This window comes from Hirundo rustica, chromosome 3 (assembly GCF_015227805.2).
Source record: "Hirundo rustica isolate bHirRus1 chromosome 3, bHirRus1.pri.v3, whole genome shotgun sequence".
Taxonomy (NCBI): domain Eukaryota; kingdom Metazoa; phylum Chordata; class Aves; order Passeriformes; family Hirundinidae; genus Hirundo; species Hirundo rustica.
The window spans coordinates 27,973,420-27,993,808 of NC_053452.1; the positions used below are offsets into that span (position 1 = coordinate 27,973,420).

The window sequence follows — 20,389 nt, forward strand, 5'->3', positions numbered from 1 at the left end:
AAAGAAAAGTAGAATTGAAGGAGGAATGGATCAAACTCATCATAGTTTCACAGTTCTAGAAAATAATAACAACCCAGCAAAAAAAGGATGATGGTTTACACTGAGAGGAACCAGACAGAAACTGGAAGGGTCCCTCCAATTAATTGCTAACACTGACTCCTGCAGCATTTAATTTTGTCTTTGGATTACTTCATTTAACAGACAGGAAAAGCATGAAGACTTGAGGTTTTTCTAGGAGGGTATTCTGATTCCTCAGAACCCAACAGAAAGCTGCTGTGGCCACAGCGTTCCTTTTCTTTTCCAAATTATCTTCTTCAACAGAAAGAAGTGAGGCAGTGCAGCAGGGATTGACTCAGAAGATGACTTGAAGCACAAACACTTACTGCAGGGTGTCACAAGAAACAAATTAGTCTTGTTGAGTGAAGATGTAAAAGATGCACAATGCCCTACTTGTCAGATGTGGCCAGTAAGATAATGACTGACAAGGACAAGTATATTTGTTATAGTATGGCACTTTTCTTTAAAACAAAACAACCAAACCTGAAGGAATAATGGGTACAAAAATATACATCACCTCACTGATTTCTTTTTCTTTTGCAGGTACTCATTACCACCTGCATATGCATTACGTGGTCAGTAATTCCAGTAATTAGCGAGTCAAAAGCAATCCAGTAAAGCCTTCATTTAAAGGTAGCCTATGCCCTTATTCTCCTTTTCTTTTTACCTGTCAGTGAAAAACTCCCACTATCTGAGTTTATTTCTACAGAATGGAAAAAAACTGCATTACAGTTAACTAACCCTATCAGAATGGGACAAGGGAAATTAGATCAATCAATGTATGGCACAAGTAGGCTACAAATAGTTCAACGACAACCCTCATAAGAGCTATCCGACATGATGGAATATGAAGCTGTTCTGAGCAGTTTTTGGTTGTGGAAGAAAAAAGCCTGACTTGAATTTGGCGAGGATCCAACCAATCAACCAGCTCAGCCCTGCTTCATCCCACATTGGTACAGAAAGAACTAATAAGACCTCATTGTCTCTCATCTGTAAAGTAACCCAGAGAGAGGTCTAGATCCTCTTTCACACATTGCTGATTGAGCATTTCCTAAGGAAGTGTGCAAGAGAAAAAGGCTCCCTTTTATCCATGTGATCTTTTTTTCTGTATCAAGTAGATGTGATTATCACAGACAACTTCAACTGAGATGTTGAAGGGCATACGAGCACTACAAGGCTCCTCAGCAGTTCAAATGTGCCCTCAGAGAAGAGCAGATAGTCTGTACATCACCACCAAATGTGTGAATGGCTGCACCAGTTCAGCTAAGTTGTTCTTCTATGCCAGTATTCTGTCTGCAAGCAGTTGCCTAAGCAGCTGATAGAGCAGCATTAGCATCTATCCCATAATATTGTCCTAGCCTCCACCTGCTTCCAGAGTATTTCCTGGGCTTGACATGACCTGCCCCTTTTACTAGCTTGTTGAGCTCTTGCTCAACTATTCAATCTCCTCCTGAAAACAAATATATTTCTCTCATCCATGAAGTCTCTTGGCAGAGTTTTGCAGGTCCATCACAAACTGTGTAAATAGCTGCCATCTTTTGGTTGGAAACTGCTTCTTTTTATTATGCTCCCCTAAGCTTTATACTGGAAGAGAGTAAAAATGTATCCCTAGAAACCTTGTTCCACTTTTCACACATCATTTGTCTCTAAGTCCTCCCTTTTCCAAGTTGAAGTCATAGTGTAGCCATTTTTTTTTTCTTTCCAGAGAACTTATTTCATTCCTCCTTCCCCTTCAATGGTCTTTTCCAGTTCCAGTCAATTGTTTTCCTGCTTCTTACCTCCCTCCCCATGTGAGTAGACCAAAATGGACAACAATATTCCAAATACAGGGCAAATAAATCAACGATTATTCTTCTTTATGCCTTAACTAAATAATCTTATATTCTGAGCACACAATCTTCATGTGAAGCTAGCTTCCATGGTACCAAAGCACCTCTCCTGTGGCAGGATAGCTCAGAGCTAATAGTTTTACTTAAAAAGATAACTACTTCCCCTTGAAAGCATAATTTTACGCTCATTCCACTGCATTTCAGTTGCTATTTCTTGATCATTCAGTCTTGCAGTATCCTTCTCCCTTTTTCCTTTCTCTAATTAAAATAAAAATTAATAATCTAAACAACAGAACAAGCTTCTTCTAGGGAGAGTCCAGAGACAGAACAATTATACGCCACTTATGAGAGACCAGAGAAAACAAAAGCAAATACCTCAGCTTCACAGAAGTATGGATCTTCCATATACACACATAACAGAGAATCAACCAGTCACCCACCCATGCAATCATGAAGGTTAAAAGTGGCTTGTAGACAAGGGAAGGGAATGCCCTTGGACCAGAGGCTTTGTACAAAGACAGGCCGAGTTCCATCTCTCCATCTGTGCCAAAGATACAGGGTCCCAAGCTGCCCACAAGGCCAAGTTCTCCTACACTGCAAATTCCTGTCAGTCCATCTAAGAAGGGAGACTTGTATGGGAATTCAAGTTGCCCCTAAACACATGCTATTAGTTAGGTCAGCCTTATGGAAATCATGTTTAAAATTGGCATGGATACACAGCAACTTTTACAGTAATAGGAAATGTTACTGTAATTGCCAGGTGTGTAGGGGGAATGTCCTATTATGTAATATCCTGTATTTTAAAACTTCAACTATAGACATCTCTTTCTTCTCTGTCTCTTAACACTTGTATCAATTACATGATCTACTGTCGGAAGCAGAGGCCCTTAACTTCAGGCTTGGTATAATAATTTGATACTTTGGGAAAAAACAAACAAAAAAACCCCAAACCATCAAGCTATCCAAAACAATTTAGTATCATTCTCTTTTTCAGTATGTTGCTGGTTTCATACAAATGGCAAGATATCCAGCTTCATGCTTTTCCAATTTACGACAGTTCACATTAACATGGCAGAGATAAAAGGCAGAGAGTAGTCCTCCTCTCCAAACACAAGAAAAATGGCTATTTTGGGAAAAAAAATAACAAAAAACAAACCCAACAAACAAACAAAACTCAAAACTCTTCGGCTCCTACTTTATGAAAAAATATCAATCAAGTCTGGACTTTAAGCCCCTCCTTTGAAGTCTACAAAGCACTCAAACTGTAGATCACTAACAGGTGTATAGTAATAAAAGCAAATAACCTAATCACGACCTACTACTTTCTACATAAGATTTAGTTTTTAAACTGAGGTTTAAAACTCCCCACTTCCATGTACAGTCTGAGATGCAATAACTTCTGAGGAAAAATATCTGCAAACTAGCTTCAGGTGTGAAACAAGATATACAGAGAAATGTTTGTGTCCCTGAAGGCAGAGAAGAGAAAGCACTCTCTGCAAGAAAGCATGGAAAATTATGAAAGGATTATCCATTAAAAAATATCTCCATATGTCCATGGCACATCACTTGTGTGAAACCCTGATGGAATCATTTCATGCAGTACTGCAACAAGATAAAATGTATTTCAAAGAGCCAAAAGCAACACTGGACATTATTATACCAGATATAAGAAATTATATCTGACAGAATGGAAGAAAGGAAATTAAACAATAAATAAGGTAATCATCTTGCTGGCAAGTTTCATTCTTCTTCTGATCACTAGAAGCACCAGCAATTTCAATACATCCTTGGAAACTTTCTGTTCCAACATTTAATGATAATAAAAAGGAAAAAAGAACAGCAGGAGGTTGGTTGGAAATATTAATGCTAAAAGGAGGTATTGAATACTTTAGCAGCCCTTTGCTAGAGTCTGAAAAATCAGCTCCTGGTGTGTCCGGAAAGAAAATAGAAGGAAGATAATGGTTAAGTGGTCAGGGACCAGAATACTGTAAGGTGCTATGAGTTCCTCTCTACAGGAGAGGTTTCAGATTTTCCTATCCAAATTCCATCAATCATGCAACACCATCACAAAGACTAAAACCTAAGCACACATCACCTCAGGAACCAGCAGTAAGCTTTGTGCTCTTCTCATTGATAACTTGTGAGCTGCATCTAATAAGTAGTAGAGAAGGAAGCTTTTATTTTCTCCTTTTGATGAATAGAACAGAAAACCTTCAGGAACCTACTGCTCCAGCAGTCCTCGAAGTATTACACACCACACAAGCCACAATGGTCCTGTGATACAAACTACTGAATAAAAACACAATAAAAGAACCTTGAAGCACCCCTATGTCAGGTTGCTTAGTTCTCTTAAAACCAAATCCCACTAAAAAGTAGGTCTCTTTATTTTAAAAGACTTTGATTGTAGAGATGGCTAGAAATGACAACTATTTTCACTCCCATGTGACAGAAGCCAACAACTGAACTCTCCACCATGAGATGTTCACCATTTTGACCATAATAGACACAGTCCCTCCCCTAGAGCAGCTGTGATAAACATTAACTATTTTTTGTTCACTGAAGATCAAATAACTCAAGATAACAAGAAGTTACTATGTCACTATCTAAGCTGATAGGCAAACAGACCCTTGCTCATTCCTTCTCTACTTGCTTAATCAGCTTTAAGTTTCAGGAATTCCAGCTTACAACTACAGCCTTCATCTCTGCGACCACCGAGGGACAGAAAGAGACCCTCCCAGCAACACGTCACACATACATCATCGGAGGAAAGAAGCAAGATAAAAGCAAGACTGAAAAATCTACCAATTCACGGCAGTTGGTGGAGCGAGACTCCCCTGCCGTCCAGCGCTGTATTTGCCTTTGCTTTGCCTGCTGTAATGTAATAAATTCCTATTGGAACTTTTCTTCGTGTTCATAGTCTATTACAATTTGGTGCCGTGACTCGGATCCACCTGTGAGATAGGACTTTTGGTTCTGCCTGGGGGGCGCCCCGCCGATCAGTCGGCGGCCCTGGTAGACCCGATTCCTGTCTCGGTTGGACCGACGAACCTAAATTCAAAGCATTAGGCAAAGGAGGCCGGCAGACCCTATAAACTTTGTGCACAAAGGTCCGGACGAAGACGCAAGACGCGTGAGTATCTGTGTGGAAGATTCCGTTCGGTCTGGGTCGGGTATCCTGGAGTGCTGCGAGTGTGTGTGTGAGTGAGAGGAGAACCGGCAGCTCGGATTTTCCAAGTGATTGCGGACCCTCAGTAGTGCGGTTCTCATTGCCCGAGAGGGCGTGAGCCACGAACAAGGGGAAGCGAGCGATTTCCGCACCACGCTTGTGTGAGGGCACTCCAGAAGATGGGACAGGGGAAGAGCAGGCCCTCTACTCCCATAAAACAGATAGCCCACTGGGGTTCATAGTAGACAATTGGAAACATTACCCTAACACAGGGGGTAAAGATAAAGCTAAAATGATCCATTATTGTGTAGTAGTATGGGGTGGAAAAGAGATTTCCTGGAATATTTTTTAGCCTATTTTTAGATCATCAGAAGATTAGGTGAAGCAAAAACTCAACTTGTGGGTAAACACTAAAATTCCTTTTAGTCAGGAAGAAAGTGAATATGCTAATGTATGGGTTACAAGACCTGGGGGTGAAGTGCTCCTGTTTCCCCTCAAAGAGGGAGGACGAAAGAAAGACAGGAGTAAAGAGGAAGAAGCCTTACTGATCCCACCCCCTTACATACCCCCTCAGAACCCCCAGATTCCGGATGCACCTCCAATAGAGCCTCATGAAGCAGGGAGTAATCCCGAGCCCCCCGAGGAAGTGCAGGGACCCATAACCCGAGGTCGGGTTAGACAGCATAACCTATATCCCCTAAGAGAAATGCCTGTGGGGGGGGGGGGCAGGGACCTCACCCAGCGATAGGGTTTGTTTCAGTACCTTTGAGTTCTGGGGATGTTCGAGAATTTAAGAGGGAGATGGGGAGCCTCCTGGAAGATCCTTTGGGGGTGGCCGAGAGACTAGACCAATTTTTGGGACCCAGTATTTATACTTGGGGCGAGTTGCAAGCCATATTAAATATTCTCTTCACGGCCGAGGAAAGAAATATGATTAGACGAGCGAGGATGCAGATACGAGATTCACAACATGCACAAGGACCTTTAGCAGACACCAAGTGGCCTTTGCAGGATCCCAATTGGAATCATCAGCAGCAGGATCACAGAATCAATATGCAGGATCTGAGGGGGATAATAGTACAGGGGATCCGGGAAGCGGTGCCTAGGGGGCAGAACATCAACAAAGCATTTAATGAGAGACAGAAAAAGGAGGAGACACCTACGGATTAGCTAGAACGCTTGAGAAAAAAAAAAAAAAAAAAAAAAAAAAAACTGCAAATGTACTCGGGCTTAGATCCTGAGACACCGTTAGAGCAAGCACTACTAAAAACACAATTTGTGGCTAAATCGTGGGAAGATATCAGAAAGAAGTTAGAAAAATTAGATAATTGGCAAGATAGAGACCTAGATGAGCTATTGAAGGAAGCACAGAAGGTATGTGTGAGAAGAGATGAAGAGAGTCACAAGAGACAAGTAAGAATGATGGTGGCAGCAGTAAGGGAGACTAAGAAAATTGATGCCCCTCCCAAAACAAGTCAAGTGGCCCAGAGAAATGGGGGAGGGGTTCTCCAGGTAGAGAAAAAGGATGGAGGCATATGTTTCTACTGTGGGAATGAAGGACACTTTCGGAGAAACTGCAGGAAGCAGCTGAGGGATGAGAGAGTCTTCAAAGAGGACTGAAAGAGTCAGGGGCTTCATTTGCTGGGGACACAGAAACATCAGGAGCCCTTGATAAAATTAAAAATAGGTCCTCAGCAGCAGGAATTTGAGTTTTTAGTAGATACTGGAGCTGAGCGATCGACAGTCCAGGTACTACTGGAGGGATGTAAGATATCAAAAGAAACTGCTCAAGTGGTAGGGGCGAAGGGGGAGCCCTTTGAAGTCCCTGTTATTAAGAATGTACTGGTGGAATCGAGGTCCAAAATAGGAATAGGAACCTTCTGCTAGTACCAGAAGCAGATTATAATTTGTTAGGGAGAGACTTAATTATAGAAATGGGTATTAATATAGAAGTAGTAAATGAAGAAATCAAAATAAAACTCTGTCCCTTGAGGGTAGAGGATGAGGAAAAAATTAACTCAGAAGTATGGTACACTCCTGATAGTGTAGGAAGGTTGAATATACCCCCCTTCTCGGTAATCATTAAAGATCCAGAGACACCGATAAGGGTTAAACAGTACCCCATCTCCCCAGAGGGGGGTAGGTTGTTTGTAGATGGCTCATCGCGAGTAATTAATGGAAAAAAGGTCTCTGGCTATGCAATAGTTGGGGGAGAAGGACTTGCAGTTATCGAATCAGGCCCTCTAAGTGGATCTTGGTTGGCGCAGGCCTGTGAACTTTATGCTGTACTGCGGGCATTGCAGTTGTTGAAGGATAAATCAGGTACCATCTATACTGACTCAAAATATGCCTATGGGATTATACACACTTTTGGGAAAATATGGGAAGAACGGGGGTTGATAAACTCCCAGGGAAAAAAACCTGGTTCACCAGGATCTAATCAGGAAACTGCTGAAGGCCTTGAGGGGACCTAAGAAAATTGCTGTTGTTCACCTGAAAGGGCATCAAAAGGGATTGGATTTTAAAAGCAGGGGAAATAATGCAGCAGATCAGGAAGCAAGAAAGGCTGCTTTGCAGACGTCACAATCTACCCCCCAGAAAGATCCGAAGGCTAAAAGAAAAGAGCGTGAGATTAGCAGAGGGAATTTGCAAAAGATATATAGTTTTACTATGCAGGAAGAAGAAAAGATGAAAGAAATGGGGTTGAGAGAAGACCCAGAAGAGGAATGGCGACTTCCAGAGAATAATAGAACTGTACTGCCTAAATCAATAACTATGGATATTATGAGGAGAATACATAGCAAAACATATTGGGGGGCACAAGCATTAGTAGATCAATTCGCCACCAAACATATGTGTATTGGGGCAGATGACTTGGCAAAGCAGGTAGTGAGGGGGTGCGTTACCTGCCTAAAAGTAAATAAAGCCAATTTAAGAAAAACCTTAATAGGGGGGACGACCTACAGCATACCGGCCATTTGCTAACATCCAACTAGACTTTACTGAGTTACAAAGACTGGGAGGTATAAATATCTATTAGTAATAGTGGATCACCTAACCCATTATGTAGAGGCATTCCCTACGGCAAGGGCAACGGCCTAAACAGTGATCAAGACCCTATTAGAGCAGATTATTCCCAAATATGGGGTCACGGAAACCATTGACTCGGACAGAGGCCCCCACTTTACATCCAAAATAATTAAAGAAACCATGGCAATAATGGGAATACAATAGGATTATCACACCCCCTGGCACCCCCAAAGTTCAAGAAGAGTAAAAAGAATGAATGGAGAAATTAAAAAACAATTGACCAAACTTGTGATTGAGACCAAACTGTCATGGGTAAAATGCCTACCATTAGCATTGCTAATATCCGGACACAACCTAGATCGGATATGGGAATATCTCCATTTGAAATGTTGTATGGAATGCCCTACAATATAGAGGAACCACAAGATCATCCAAAGTTGAGGGATCAAAATATGAATGTATACATTACCAGCCTAATGAAATATAGGGAAAATCTATAGAATAAGGGAAGGTTAGCTCAGAGACCCCCGCTAGATTTGAAACTGCACCAGGTGCAACCAGGAGATTGAGTAATGATAAAGTCCTGGAAAGAAGCAACCTTAGCCCCACAATGGGAGGGCCTTACCTTGTATTGCTTACTACAAATACTGCAGTCAGAACAGCAGAAAAGAAAGGGACCCATGCTAGCAGAATTAAAAGGCCAGTGAGCAAACTGACTCCTAAGTAGCAGGTAACAAGCAATCCTAGAGACCTGAAGTTACGGATCCAGAGGAGAGATCATCAATGAATGGACACCGTGTAAAATATGCACCAGAACCACACTACACGGAGGAAAGATTAATTTGTAACTCTGATGTTAAGATAAAGTGTAGAGACCCAGAGTGCAATTGTTATCCCTTTGTTTGTTATATTTGTAAAATCTGCGGGGACAGGTGGTGGAGTCATTGTAGGCGAGGAACCCCTCCTAGAGGAATTTGCAGCCCCTGTTGGGTACTGCAGCGGAACATAACTGATTGGATTCTAGAATATAAAGTTAAATATGAGGGATTAGTAGGAGAATCAAAAGAGTGGTGGAGGATTTTTGCATTAGGGATTAAACCAAAATATTATTGTTATCACCCTAATGAACCCATCCCGTTCATAGCTGAAATTGTTGACTGCACCTGCCGCACACGCCTAAAGGGAATCCGGTGTGATACACCCCCGGTTAAGTATCGGAACTGAGATTCCTATGTCAAGAGGCAACAGAGTCGCCCCCGGGGACCTCCTGAAGAATATCCCTGCTGCCGAGAAGATGGTACCCCCCGTGGCTCGAGGCAACCGAGTCGACGGGAAAGGCAGAGGGGTAAAAAGCTGTGGAGGAAAGAAACCCCAGGGGTGGGATAACAAAACAATATTTGAGGAATTGCCTCAGGAATAGGAATAAGAGCAAGGACCCTGGGCAGAGAGACAGGTTGCAGTCTATAAAATAGAACAATCCTCAGATATACTCCCATTCCTATGCCCCCAATGATGCTCACCACGTGACCCAGCCGATTACTTTTCTTTTGCTGATGTTATACTTGAGAGGGATTAATGCCTTAGACAATCTACCACACCAACCCTTTAAATGGTCACTATGGCGATGGGATGACAATGAGATTTTGCAAACTGTAACTACTGTAGGAGCACCCAGTTTCAGAGTAAGATTGTGTGATCTGACCAACATAAATCATTGTAAAAAGTACTGAACATAACGGAATTTTACAGGTGCCCAAGCTCAAATCACAGTAAAGGATATTGTAATTATCCTGGGGAATATTTTTGTAGATATTAGGGCTGTGAAACAATCGCCTCTGACTAGACACCCAGGGGAGGGCATGATAAATATTTGCAAGCAGACTTTAGACCATGTATATTTAATAAACTGATTACTATAGTGAAAAGCCGGCTAGAAGCGGCACATCTTATGCTTCTTAGGACTAAGTATGATCAGATACCTGAAGAAGAAAATTTAAAAACTTTAGAGTTAGCTAGACAAGAACTGCAAAGATACAGTGAACAAAAATAAGTAAGAACAAGAGAAATGGGGGAATTGTGATAAACATTAACTATTTTTTGTTCACTGAAGATCAAATAACTCAAGATAACAAGAAGTTACTATGTCACTATCTAAGCTGATAGGCAAACAGACCCTTGCTCATTCCTTCTCTACTTGCTTAATCAGCTTTAAGTTTCAGGAATTCCAGCTTACAACTACAGCCTTCATCTCTGCGACCACCGAGGGACAGAAAGAGACCCTCCCAGCAACACGTCACACATACATCATCGGAGGAAAGAAGCAAGATAAAAGCAAGACTGAAAAATCTACCAATTCACGGCAGTTGGTGGAGCGAGACTCCCCTGCCGTCCAGCGCTGTATTTGCCTTTGCTTTGCCTGCTGTAATGTAATAAATTCCTATTGGAACTTTTCTTCGTGTTCATAGTCTATTACAGCAGCTACATCTATTGTGGTCAAAAATAATAAGTGAACTCAGTATTTTTAGAACTCTGTGAAATTCTAAGTAACAAAAAACCAGGCTCACTAATCAAAAGAGGAGAAGCAATCTCACTTGCAAAGCAATAAGCAAACACAAGATACTGCAGTGAAGTGCCCAAAAGCAACTGGAAATACATGCTGGAACTGGAAAATCAGGAGCTGATGGTTTTGTTCAAAGAGGTAGAACAGAAATCATTCTTGCAATGATGTTCATGAAAAGGAAAACAACTCCAATTCAAACACAAAAGCACACCCAGGAAAGTACAGACAACAACATGGTTGCTGATTTTAGGTACTAGATAGCATGTCATTTTGATATAAGTCATTTCAACATTTCTGGTCCGAGAAACAGGCTCTCTTTGATAAATTTCATTTTGAACTACCTCAAAAAAGCATTAACATTTAGGTACATATCAGAAAGCCTTGTCAGAATCAAACATGTTATGTAGAGCTTTTCTGGTATTGAAGAATCACACCCTAAGTGCTGTTAGCTATTAGAAGATAATGCTTTTAATTGACATATTCAATAATTTTCATTATGTGGTAAACTCTTATACTGCACCTCATTTAATTCATGCTAATTTGATACTAAGTTTTAAATTTCCTTTAAATTTAGAACAGTATTACAGATCTTAACAAGTGACACAGTATCCAATGACATCATCACTACAGTATCACCAGCAATAAGTTCACTGACTTCTCTAAAGACATCACAATGCTCACAAAACAGTCTCAGACTAACACTATGACTAATTAGTTTGCCACAAAATACAGCTGGCAAACACGAGGGGTGCTTCCAACCCTAACAATACTTTGCTGAGTTCCATTAAACAGGTAAAAGAGTGAGTCAGAAGAGTGTCACTGACAGTACTCCTGCTGTGACATGAAGAGATGATGGGAAAACTCAGTGACATCTTGGTTTATGCTATTACAAGAATAAAAATACAACTATCATGATAATATAGTTCTAAACTGTACTTCATTAGATAAATGTACAAGTATCTAGCATGCAAACATGTAAAAATGTCTTCACAGAAAGAAAATTTCTCTACTGTAACCTAAACTGGATAGGATCAGAAATTATATCTATAGAACCAAGACTACATAGTTTATTTCTTCTGTAAGCACAGAGGATTAGAAACATGCTGATATTCTCAAATAGATAAATGATAGTCTAACAAAACATTGGGAATTGCTAAAAAAATCAGTAATATGAAAATACAGATTTATTCCAGGCTTACCTGAATTCCCTGCAGAGAAGAGGATATATAAGGCGTTTATATGCATCCTCCACAGAACTCCGTAGTAGCCTCATAAATTCTGGTTTTAAAAATTGTTTTGGTCTCCACCTGAAAAAGATCGGAAGGAAAAAGAAAGAAATATCTTAAGAATATATGTAAACACATAGATAGAAAAGGAATTTTCCAGAAAGGCTTCTACATTGTTAAATCCTATAAACTGCAAAATTACTACAATAATTAGGTAACTAAATCATGAATCAAATATTAATGGAATGAGAAGTTGCTCATAGTTCTAATATCACACAAGGGGCAGGCTTATCTTTTCTCTTCTTAGGTATTAGAACACAATTATGGTTTATCTCTTAAAAAAAAACATAAAAAATTTCTCCACTTTGAGAAGTCAAAGCTTATTACAACCGAACAAAGAACTTGGTTCCATCATTACCTTTAGGGTTGCAATTTTGCTAATCCTCAATACATTAGAAAAAAAATGACTAAACATCTTATGTAATTGTCACTGCAAAGTAACTGATAAAAGGCAATTCGGCCCAGATGAAGATTAAGGAACTAAACTAATGCCAATAAATGAAACCAAATTCAAATTTCATTTGGAATGCATCGAGTATCTCTACCCAGCTTCTAAATGAACTCTTACTAATTTTGCAGCAGTTTTTAAACCACAAAAGCCAAAAACCTTACAAATGGTTTTTCTATTTTACCTGTCACTGATATATTTAAAGTGTAAATAATAATATAGGAAAAGTGGTAACACTCAAGAGTTTTCTTCGCTTATTGTATTATTTAACACACCTGTATCCCAAACTGTAATGGGAGACACTCAGACATAGTAAAAAATAAGCATGCAAGTCTTCTAAGTTTTTTGTTTGGTTGGCTTGGGTTTTTTTTTTTAAATTAAACGTGGTAAAATTATGGTCATAATTCTATGTCGAGGTAAAGACAAAAACAGAACTGAATTTTACTTTTGACCTTGTTTACTTGCAGCCACTCATAAATACTGAGAATTCTAAGATTCTCCTCCCCAAGCTTTTCAGTTGTCTAAGGGGATCTGCAACGTTCTGAAACAGCTTTTCTAAGTGTCTGTGCATATAATAGTTGAGAAATGTGTGATTGAGTCAACCCTGCATTGAGCAGACAGACATGGGAGCAGAATTAAGCTCACCATTTAGTTCTACAACATTCAGGGTTGTATTTCAGTGCTTAGCCACATGATCTCATCACTCTGCTAACAGTTTTTGCAAATAGTTATATTATATTTATAACTAGAGACTCTTTCCATACCAATATAAAATTAGCAAAGGCTTTAACCCTTTTATTGCCATCACATTCTATAAACATGAAGATTTCACAGGTGGCAAGTATGACAACCCCAGAAAACATCCTCAGCTCAAATAAAAAAGAATTTGGAAACCTGGCAGCTGTTTCTCCCTCTCTTCCATCCATTAAAAGCCAGTTAAACTTTTCCTCTGTAAGTAGGTTATCACAACAGATATTTTTATTGCCTGTCTATATTTAAGTAAAAATTTAGGCAACATTTTGTTAGAAATTGCTATAAATGAGAAAACATTCAAACAGCAAGTTCGATCGTAGCAGATACTGCAGTTTAATAATTTCAATACTTCTTGAGAGAAGAGAAAAATCCACTTTGCTGCAAAAAGCAAAGCAAAAATCACGTGAGTATATTTTTAAAGATCATCACAGCCTAGTTAAGTCTCCCTCTAAGAATGGATTTTTCTTGATTATTTAATCAAGGTCTAGCTTTTGAAGCCAAATTTTAAAAAAAGCTCCACACCAAGTGACATCTTACTCTGGATTATCAGCTCTCCACATCCTAGTGCTCACAACAGGGCCAACAAATATAAATGGCTTAGACTACTGAGACACCAGAAGGTGGAACTACACATAATTAACAGAGCCCACATTAAGAACCACCAGTACTGATTAATAACTGCTCCAGGAAGAGGTCAGCTAGGCTTTTAGGGCAAACAGTGGAGCTTTGTGTTCCTCCAAGACATTATATAAAACATGGACCAAGTTAGTAACCACAGACAAAGCAAGCCTTTAAGGCCTTTACCATGGACTTTACACAGGAGCTGAGAAATTTGACCAGAAACTGAAAAATCAAACTTCATTTTCAAGGTTGAAATCCCACTTGGAAACAAACTCTCACCCCCAACTCCATGTTGTTTTTAAACGCAAAGCCAGCTAATCAGCCCCTCTGGCTCTCTCATTGATCATTTTTCTGTGTTCAATTTCACAGCAAAGTCTTTGGGACCAGGACAGTTCTAGTGTTAATGGGAGTAATTTACTGTCAAACCACAGAGATGCCATTTTCAGGGGAAAAATACAATCCATAGGGCCAGGCATAAAGATATTCCTGAGTTTTCTATACAAACCCAAATTGCAAGGAAAGAGATGCTTATACAGGTTAATAAGCATTCTGAACTTGCAAAAAAATTTAAAATATTCTTAGACAGAATCTACATAGAGCTCACTGCAATAAGGAACTTTAGTCTTCCAGACTCACATTCTACTGCAGGAGCATTTAATGCTAAAAAAATTGTCTCAGAAGAACACAAAAAGTTCAGAATATTTGCTACTAATCCACTAGGCAGTAGGTGATACTGTTTTGTGGCTAAAATACTGGCCAAACTCTGTAGCAAGCTGGCATTTCTGGTTCTGCAACTGACTGTGTGTGTAAGATCTCTAGCAAATTAGTTAATACCTTTGCAAAGTTTTGAAACCATTGACTCAAAAACTGTTATTAACCTTCTCCTCTGACCAGCAAATCAGCACAATGAAAAGAATGCAAATTCCACCCCTGGACAATCATTTCAACACCTGCAGGGCAGAATACGAGTTTACTATTTGTCAGTTCGAAAACACAGTTGTCAAACTAAGGAGGAAGATCAGAATCTGTCCTCGATGTTAATGCACAAAGATGTACTAAAACCATTCCTCCAGAAGTTTTCTAATGGTGGAAAAGTGTCCTTAAATAGTAAAAAGCCATAAGCATATATAGCCTTATGAGTGCTAAGTATTAATCAGTATTCATTTTCAAGGTCAATCTTCATCTTATCCCAGAATGATTCACATAACGGTAATCAACCAAAAATATCTCAATTTCCATTCCACTTTTATTTGTGTAGCAGTGACAAGCTGTTCCATTATCTGTGGTTCACAGTGCTTCCAAATTCTGTCACAGATGCAGTAAAAGCAAGACTGACAGCTATGTTCTGCCTACAGAATATACATCTTGAAGGGAGGACAGAAATTCTGTTCCAGGTACTAAAACTAGAAAAAAACAGGTGTGTTTATGACTCCTGATACTTTCCTGGGAAAATAAAAAAAAAGGTTACTTAGCATAATATGATCTAAGAGTAATAGTATCTGGCCAAAAAATATTTTAATACTTTCAGAGCTTTATTCTTCCCTTTCAGAGGGAAACAGTCCTATTAAACTTCTGAAGTGAAACGGAATATTTTTGCCACATCCATTTTTGTTGCACTTGTGAAAAAGAAATACATGCTAAAGCAGTATCACTGTATTCAGTTTTATACATTACAAGGCACATTTCTTCCCATTTTCCCCCTCCTTTTGGTTATTCATTTTTAGGATGCAAAGGAAGGAGTTTCTAAGACACCATCAGAACAATGCCCAATATCTTAAAACTACTGAGAAAGAGAAAGCGGTTTTTTATACACAGAAGGAAGATGCACAGTTTGGATCACAATATTCTCCAGCAGAGAACATCAAGGTACAGTTTCCAAGAAAAATCTGACAGAGATATTGCACAAAACCCCATATAGTTAGCCTAAACATTTGCAAAAGACTTTGAAAATTATGCAACACTAAACACCTCACTACAGGATTAAAACACCGAGACAACTTATACGAACAAACCAGTAGGAAATAAAAGAATCTGGTTTTTACAGCCCAGTTTTCTAACTTAGAGATCAAAATGCAAGAGACTGTTCACACAGTATGTGAGAGTTATGCATTGAAGGCAGTTACATTTACCTTTATCTGTTAAATCCATTAAGTTCTTTTTAAACGTGTAATTTCTTACATTTGTGAAACCTGAAGTACTTCACAGATCTAAAATCTGACATTGCCCTATTTAACCATTGCAATTGGGCATATGAAGCTATTTTTCGAAGTTTAGAGTATACTCTCTTTGATTCTACAAAGACCTTTCAGTAAAGGCTACTGGATGTGATGCATATTACAATTTGAAAATATATTCGCATTTCACCGGCCTTTGCATATGTTTAAAAAAATTCAACTGCTTGAAGAACGGTGCCAGAACTTGCAAATATAGCCCAAGGCATGATCTTTTCAGCATAATGCTACAGCAGTTGGAAATACAGAGCTAGAATTATCCACTTGCTAATTTTATCTAATCTAATAAATATTTGTTTAATTTGTTCTCCTAATGTAAGGAGACATATGAGGTACACTTCAGTATGCAGCTGTCTATAGAAAAAAAAGATTTCTGTAAGAATATGTATCCATGCAAACCTTTCATTGACACACCACCAACAGAATTCATTCTTCACCCCGTCAGGAATGTTGACCTTCACTGTCAGGATCTTCAGATTTTCCCCTCGGTTAATGGCCAGAATCTGAGTGCAAACATAAATGGCAGAGACAGATGACACACAAAATATCCAAAAGATAAACTTATCAACATTTGTGTACGCGCTTGCCTGACATTCTGTAGCAAATCAGGATGGTGGTACAGTAAATCAGTTCACAAAGTACTAGCACGTACAGATAACATCCACAATTTAAACAGAGATTAAATCATGCCGTGGTCTAACAAATAATACATTTTTCCTGGAGTCTGCAATCTCAGGATCCAGTTTAATCTTAAACACACTTATAATGCAAGACAGCATGAATTTTGGTGGTGGAATAATCTTATTTAATAACCCAAATTAAAACCCAAGAAATTAATTGAAGAGTTATTCCAATCAGAACTAGACATCAGAAATGGAAAAAGTTATTCCTATGCTTCAGAATCCATTTTTCTTCCCAGTATTAATCCAAATTTTAAATTAATTATGAATCAGAACTTGTGACAGCTTAATTTGAAAGAGGATGAAATTAGTTATTCATGCCTAGTTCACAAATAGCAGAAAAGGATGTAAACACCCACTCTCTTTACAGTAACCCTCCATCCTTACATCATATCCATGTACTTCTGACAGAGTCTTGTGTACATAACTGCACAGTCATGATCTAAAGCTAAATCTGGTTGCATTCGTGCTACCTGCACACCGAGTTCAAATTTAAATGGAAGACTACGACTCCACATTTAAAACCAGAAGCACAACACAAGTGGTGGATCCTGGAGGATCCTGGTGGATACCTCCTAGTCTAATCTCACAATGGAGACATTGAATGTTCACCTTAATACTGAGAAAACTCACTGACCAGTGGATTTTAAAAACAGAACAATACTCAGAAGCAAATAAAATCCACATCCTTAGATTTCATTTTTCTTTCCCAAGTATTTTAAAGTAGAAAAATACCAAAATAGATAAACCTGCACAAAGCTGACATTCCTGTATGACTACACATGTTGCTGTATGTAGCAGGCCCTGAGCACTGTCACAACAGAGCATTCTGTGTCAATCATGAACTTTAATTCAATCACTAGCTAACTCAGACATGTCACATATGTTAAATACAATGGTTTAAAATGACTCCAGGACATAGTACCAATTTATATTCCTCAGCCTTACTGCTCCTGTGACATACCAGGCCTGACATATCATTGAACAACAAAGCTAATAATAAAGATTGCATGTGAAATATTATAGCATCTGGTACCTTGACTGCCAAAGCAAATGTTTTCACGTAGAAATTAGAAAGACACATTTTAACAAATCAAATGCTTTGGCATCTATTCTGATTTTATTTTTTAAAAAGAGAGAAAGTTAAATGTCAAGTTAAAATGAAATCAAAGTGATGCTCACAACAGAGAATATATGTGATAGAATTATAATGTTATCATTCAGCATGCTGTCAGCAGGGTCAATATTTGCATCACATTTTGTTTCCTGGCACTCCATCTGCAGAATGTGTCAGTCATGTAAACTTAAACCAGCTGTTAATTCAGTCACTAATATTATTTATATTTTTTATTCTCAAACATTGTTATTTATATATTTTATTCTCAATCTGCCTATCCTGTTCTAAGCAAAGAATACAGAGAAGAATTATCATCCACTAAATACACAATTAAGAACAGAATTACTCAATTTCTCCCTCTGACATAATAAAGCTTTTTTTGTTTAGCTTGTTGTGGGTTTTTCTTGTTTTTAAGTAACAGGTTAAAATCTGGCTATTCTAGTCACAAAGCAGTCCTCATTTCTGGAAAAAGACTTTTTATATGAGATTGGAACAGATCCAAGGCCAGGTTTGTTAGAAACAACCAACATTTTTCAGAGAAAGCAAGGACAACAATAAGATCCAGTCACAAGGTTCACCAAATCTTATTCTGTTTATCATAAAAATACAACATGCTTCATTTTTCACAGCTCTGTTATACGTTGCATATTGACTTGAATTCACAGAATAAGTTCTGTATACTTTGCCAAGGACTTTAATTTCCAATTCCTTTTTAAGTATGAGATTGAAAATGGAGCACTTGCCTCAAATGTTACACTTTATTCATGAATTCTTTTCCTCCCACTATTTCAGTTATCTCCAAATACAGGAAAGCAACCCCAAGGCATACACAAACACCGAACTGTTTACAATTAGTCAAAAATTCAAATAAACTCTTGAAAGATTTTTTTCCTTAGTTATGACAGTGTTGGTATTGCTTCTCAGCTATGTCCTAAGAGAGTCCGGGCAGGTTCTTGCTGCCAAAGGAAGAAGCTGTGACTGAACCTCCCGCCAGCAAAACGTTCCAGCTGGAAACACCCACGGGGTATCTGACCATGTCAAAACTGGAGTCAGCTTTTAAAGCTGACTAAAACAACAAAGTTTTTTTTCTCGTTACAGTTTCAGTATTTTAACTTTCTCAAACAACCTGACTCCACGCCAGTCCTGATTACTTCCCGATTCAAACATGACAAAATGACATGCCTCAGCAGACAAAATGACAGTGGCACAGGAAGTAACCCAGACCTAGAGCAGAACCAAGCTGCAGCACAGCTTACTGCACACCGCTTCAACTCACTGCTACACGTGCTGCAAGGCACACTCGCTGCCAGGGATTTGGTCACAAAGGCACAGCTTGTTCTGCTACAGGTACCATGCCAGGCTCCCGTGCACCCCCTACACTCACACCTAAGCCAGAGCAGAGTCAGGGTGGTACCCAGGTCTTTACTTGCACTTCCATACCCAGGTGATGAGGAGTTTCAGTGAGGTATTTTATGGAATCTTGTGTTTGCAGCTCTGAAAAGAGGTGATTTAAAGCTGACTTTTGCCTCTATCTAAAGGCTTTCAGAACACTTGTCTGTGTGCAGCCATGATAACAGTAGAGAAGGTCTTCAAAGCAGTAAGTCTTACAACTGTTCTTTAAACACGCCTATTTAACCTCAATTTCTGGGGGATTAGTAAATTATATAAATCACTCTGAGGTTTGGGCTTTCCTATATCTTTTTGAGGTATAAGCTTCTTTTAAAAATCTTGAGCCAAACCAGAATTCCTTCTCTTGAACTCTATTCTTAAAAAAGATATTTTTACCAGTTTTTAAATGCACAAAGGAACTATCTCGTCACAGTCTTAGGTGAAGGAAAAAATAAAGACTTTTAGGTATTGAAAAGGATGGTTATAACCCAAGAAAATAAAGACATTAAAAAATGGCAATTTACATCAGTAGGGGAATAAGGTCAAGTAACAAAGAAAATTAAGATGATTAGAAAGACTTTCACAAGTACAATACCAGGGTTTAAGCTTAATGGAGAAGTGGCAGATAAAGAAAAAAATTCTCTCCTTACTTCATTATCAAAATACGAAGGGGAAAAAGAAACTGACAAATTAAGAAAGAACCCAAGTACAAAAAACAGACATGAAAAGTTACAGTATATTTACAAAACACATTTTTACAAGTCAGAATTTTACATGTCAGAAACTATCATAAAATGCATTTTTTGCTCAAGTAATATCGAGCAGAGAGAGCCTTGTCACACCTTGAGCCTTGAAACCCTACTGAAGCACAAGTAACTCAGACTTCTACAATTCATAGTACATAAATATTCAGTGTACTAGAAGAGTTGATAGCAGAAATATACAAATGTAAGTGTGTAAAACTATCCCATGATTATAGGACTGCCAGTTGTAAAATCAGTTCTTACTACTTCTCTGAAGAGCAAGAATGGGTAAAGAAAGAGGCATTCAGGTTAGCAGCAGACACAGGGAAGAATAAACCAAAGCAGATTGAGCTAATCTTAGCATCCAACAGACAAACTAAGGACACATCCTGGACAAAAGACAGTGCAGCCACATAATCAAAGTGCTGACCAGGTTTGGCAAATACAGTTTTAGCCCTCGCTGTAGCTAAGCAACAGTT

At 38.8% G+C, this 20,389-nt stretch overlaps 1 protein-coding gene across 8 annotated transcripts in view; it reads right to left on the reverse strand.

Moving 5' to 3' along the window:
* SRBD1 (S1 RNA binding domain 1) overlaps positions 1 to 20,389 on the reverse strand; it is a 142,019-nt gene that overhangs the window by 99,645 nt on the left and 21,985 nt on the right. For all 8 annotated transcript variants that reach the window (XM_040060212.1, XM_040060215.1, XM_040060218.1 and 5 more), the window contains 2 exons: positions 16,381 to 16,484; positions 11,842 to 11,949 (listed from right to left, as the gene is read on the reverse strand). In XM_040060212.1, coding sequence (XP_039916146.1) covers positions 11,842 to 11,949; positions 16,381 to 16,484 — 212 coding nt within the window. The remainder of the gene's footprint in view (positions 1 to 11,841; positions 11,950 to 16,380; positions 16,485 to 20,389) is intronic.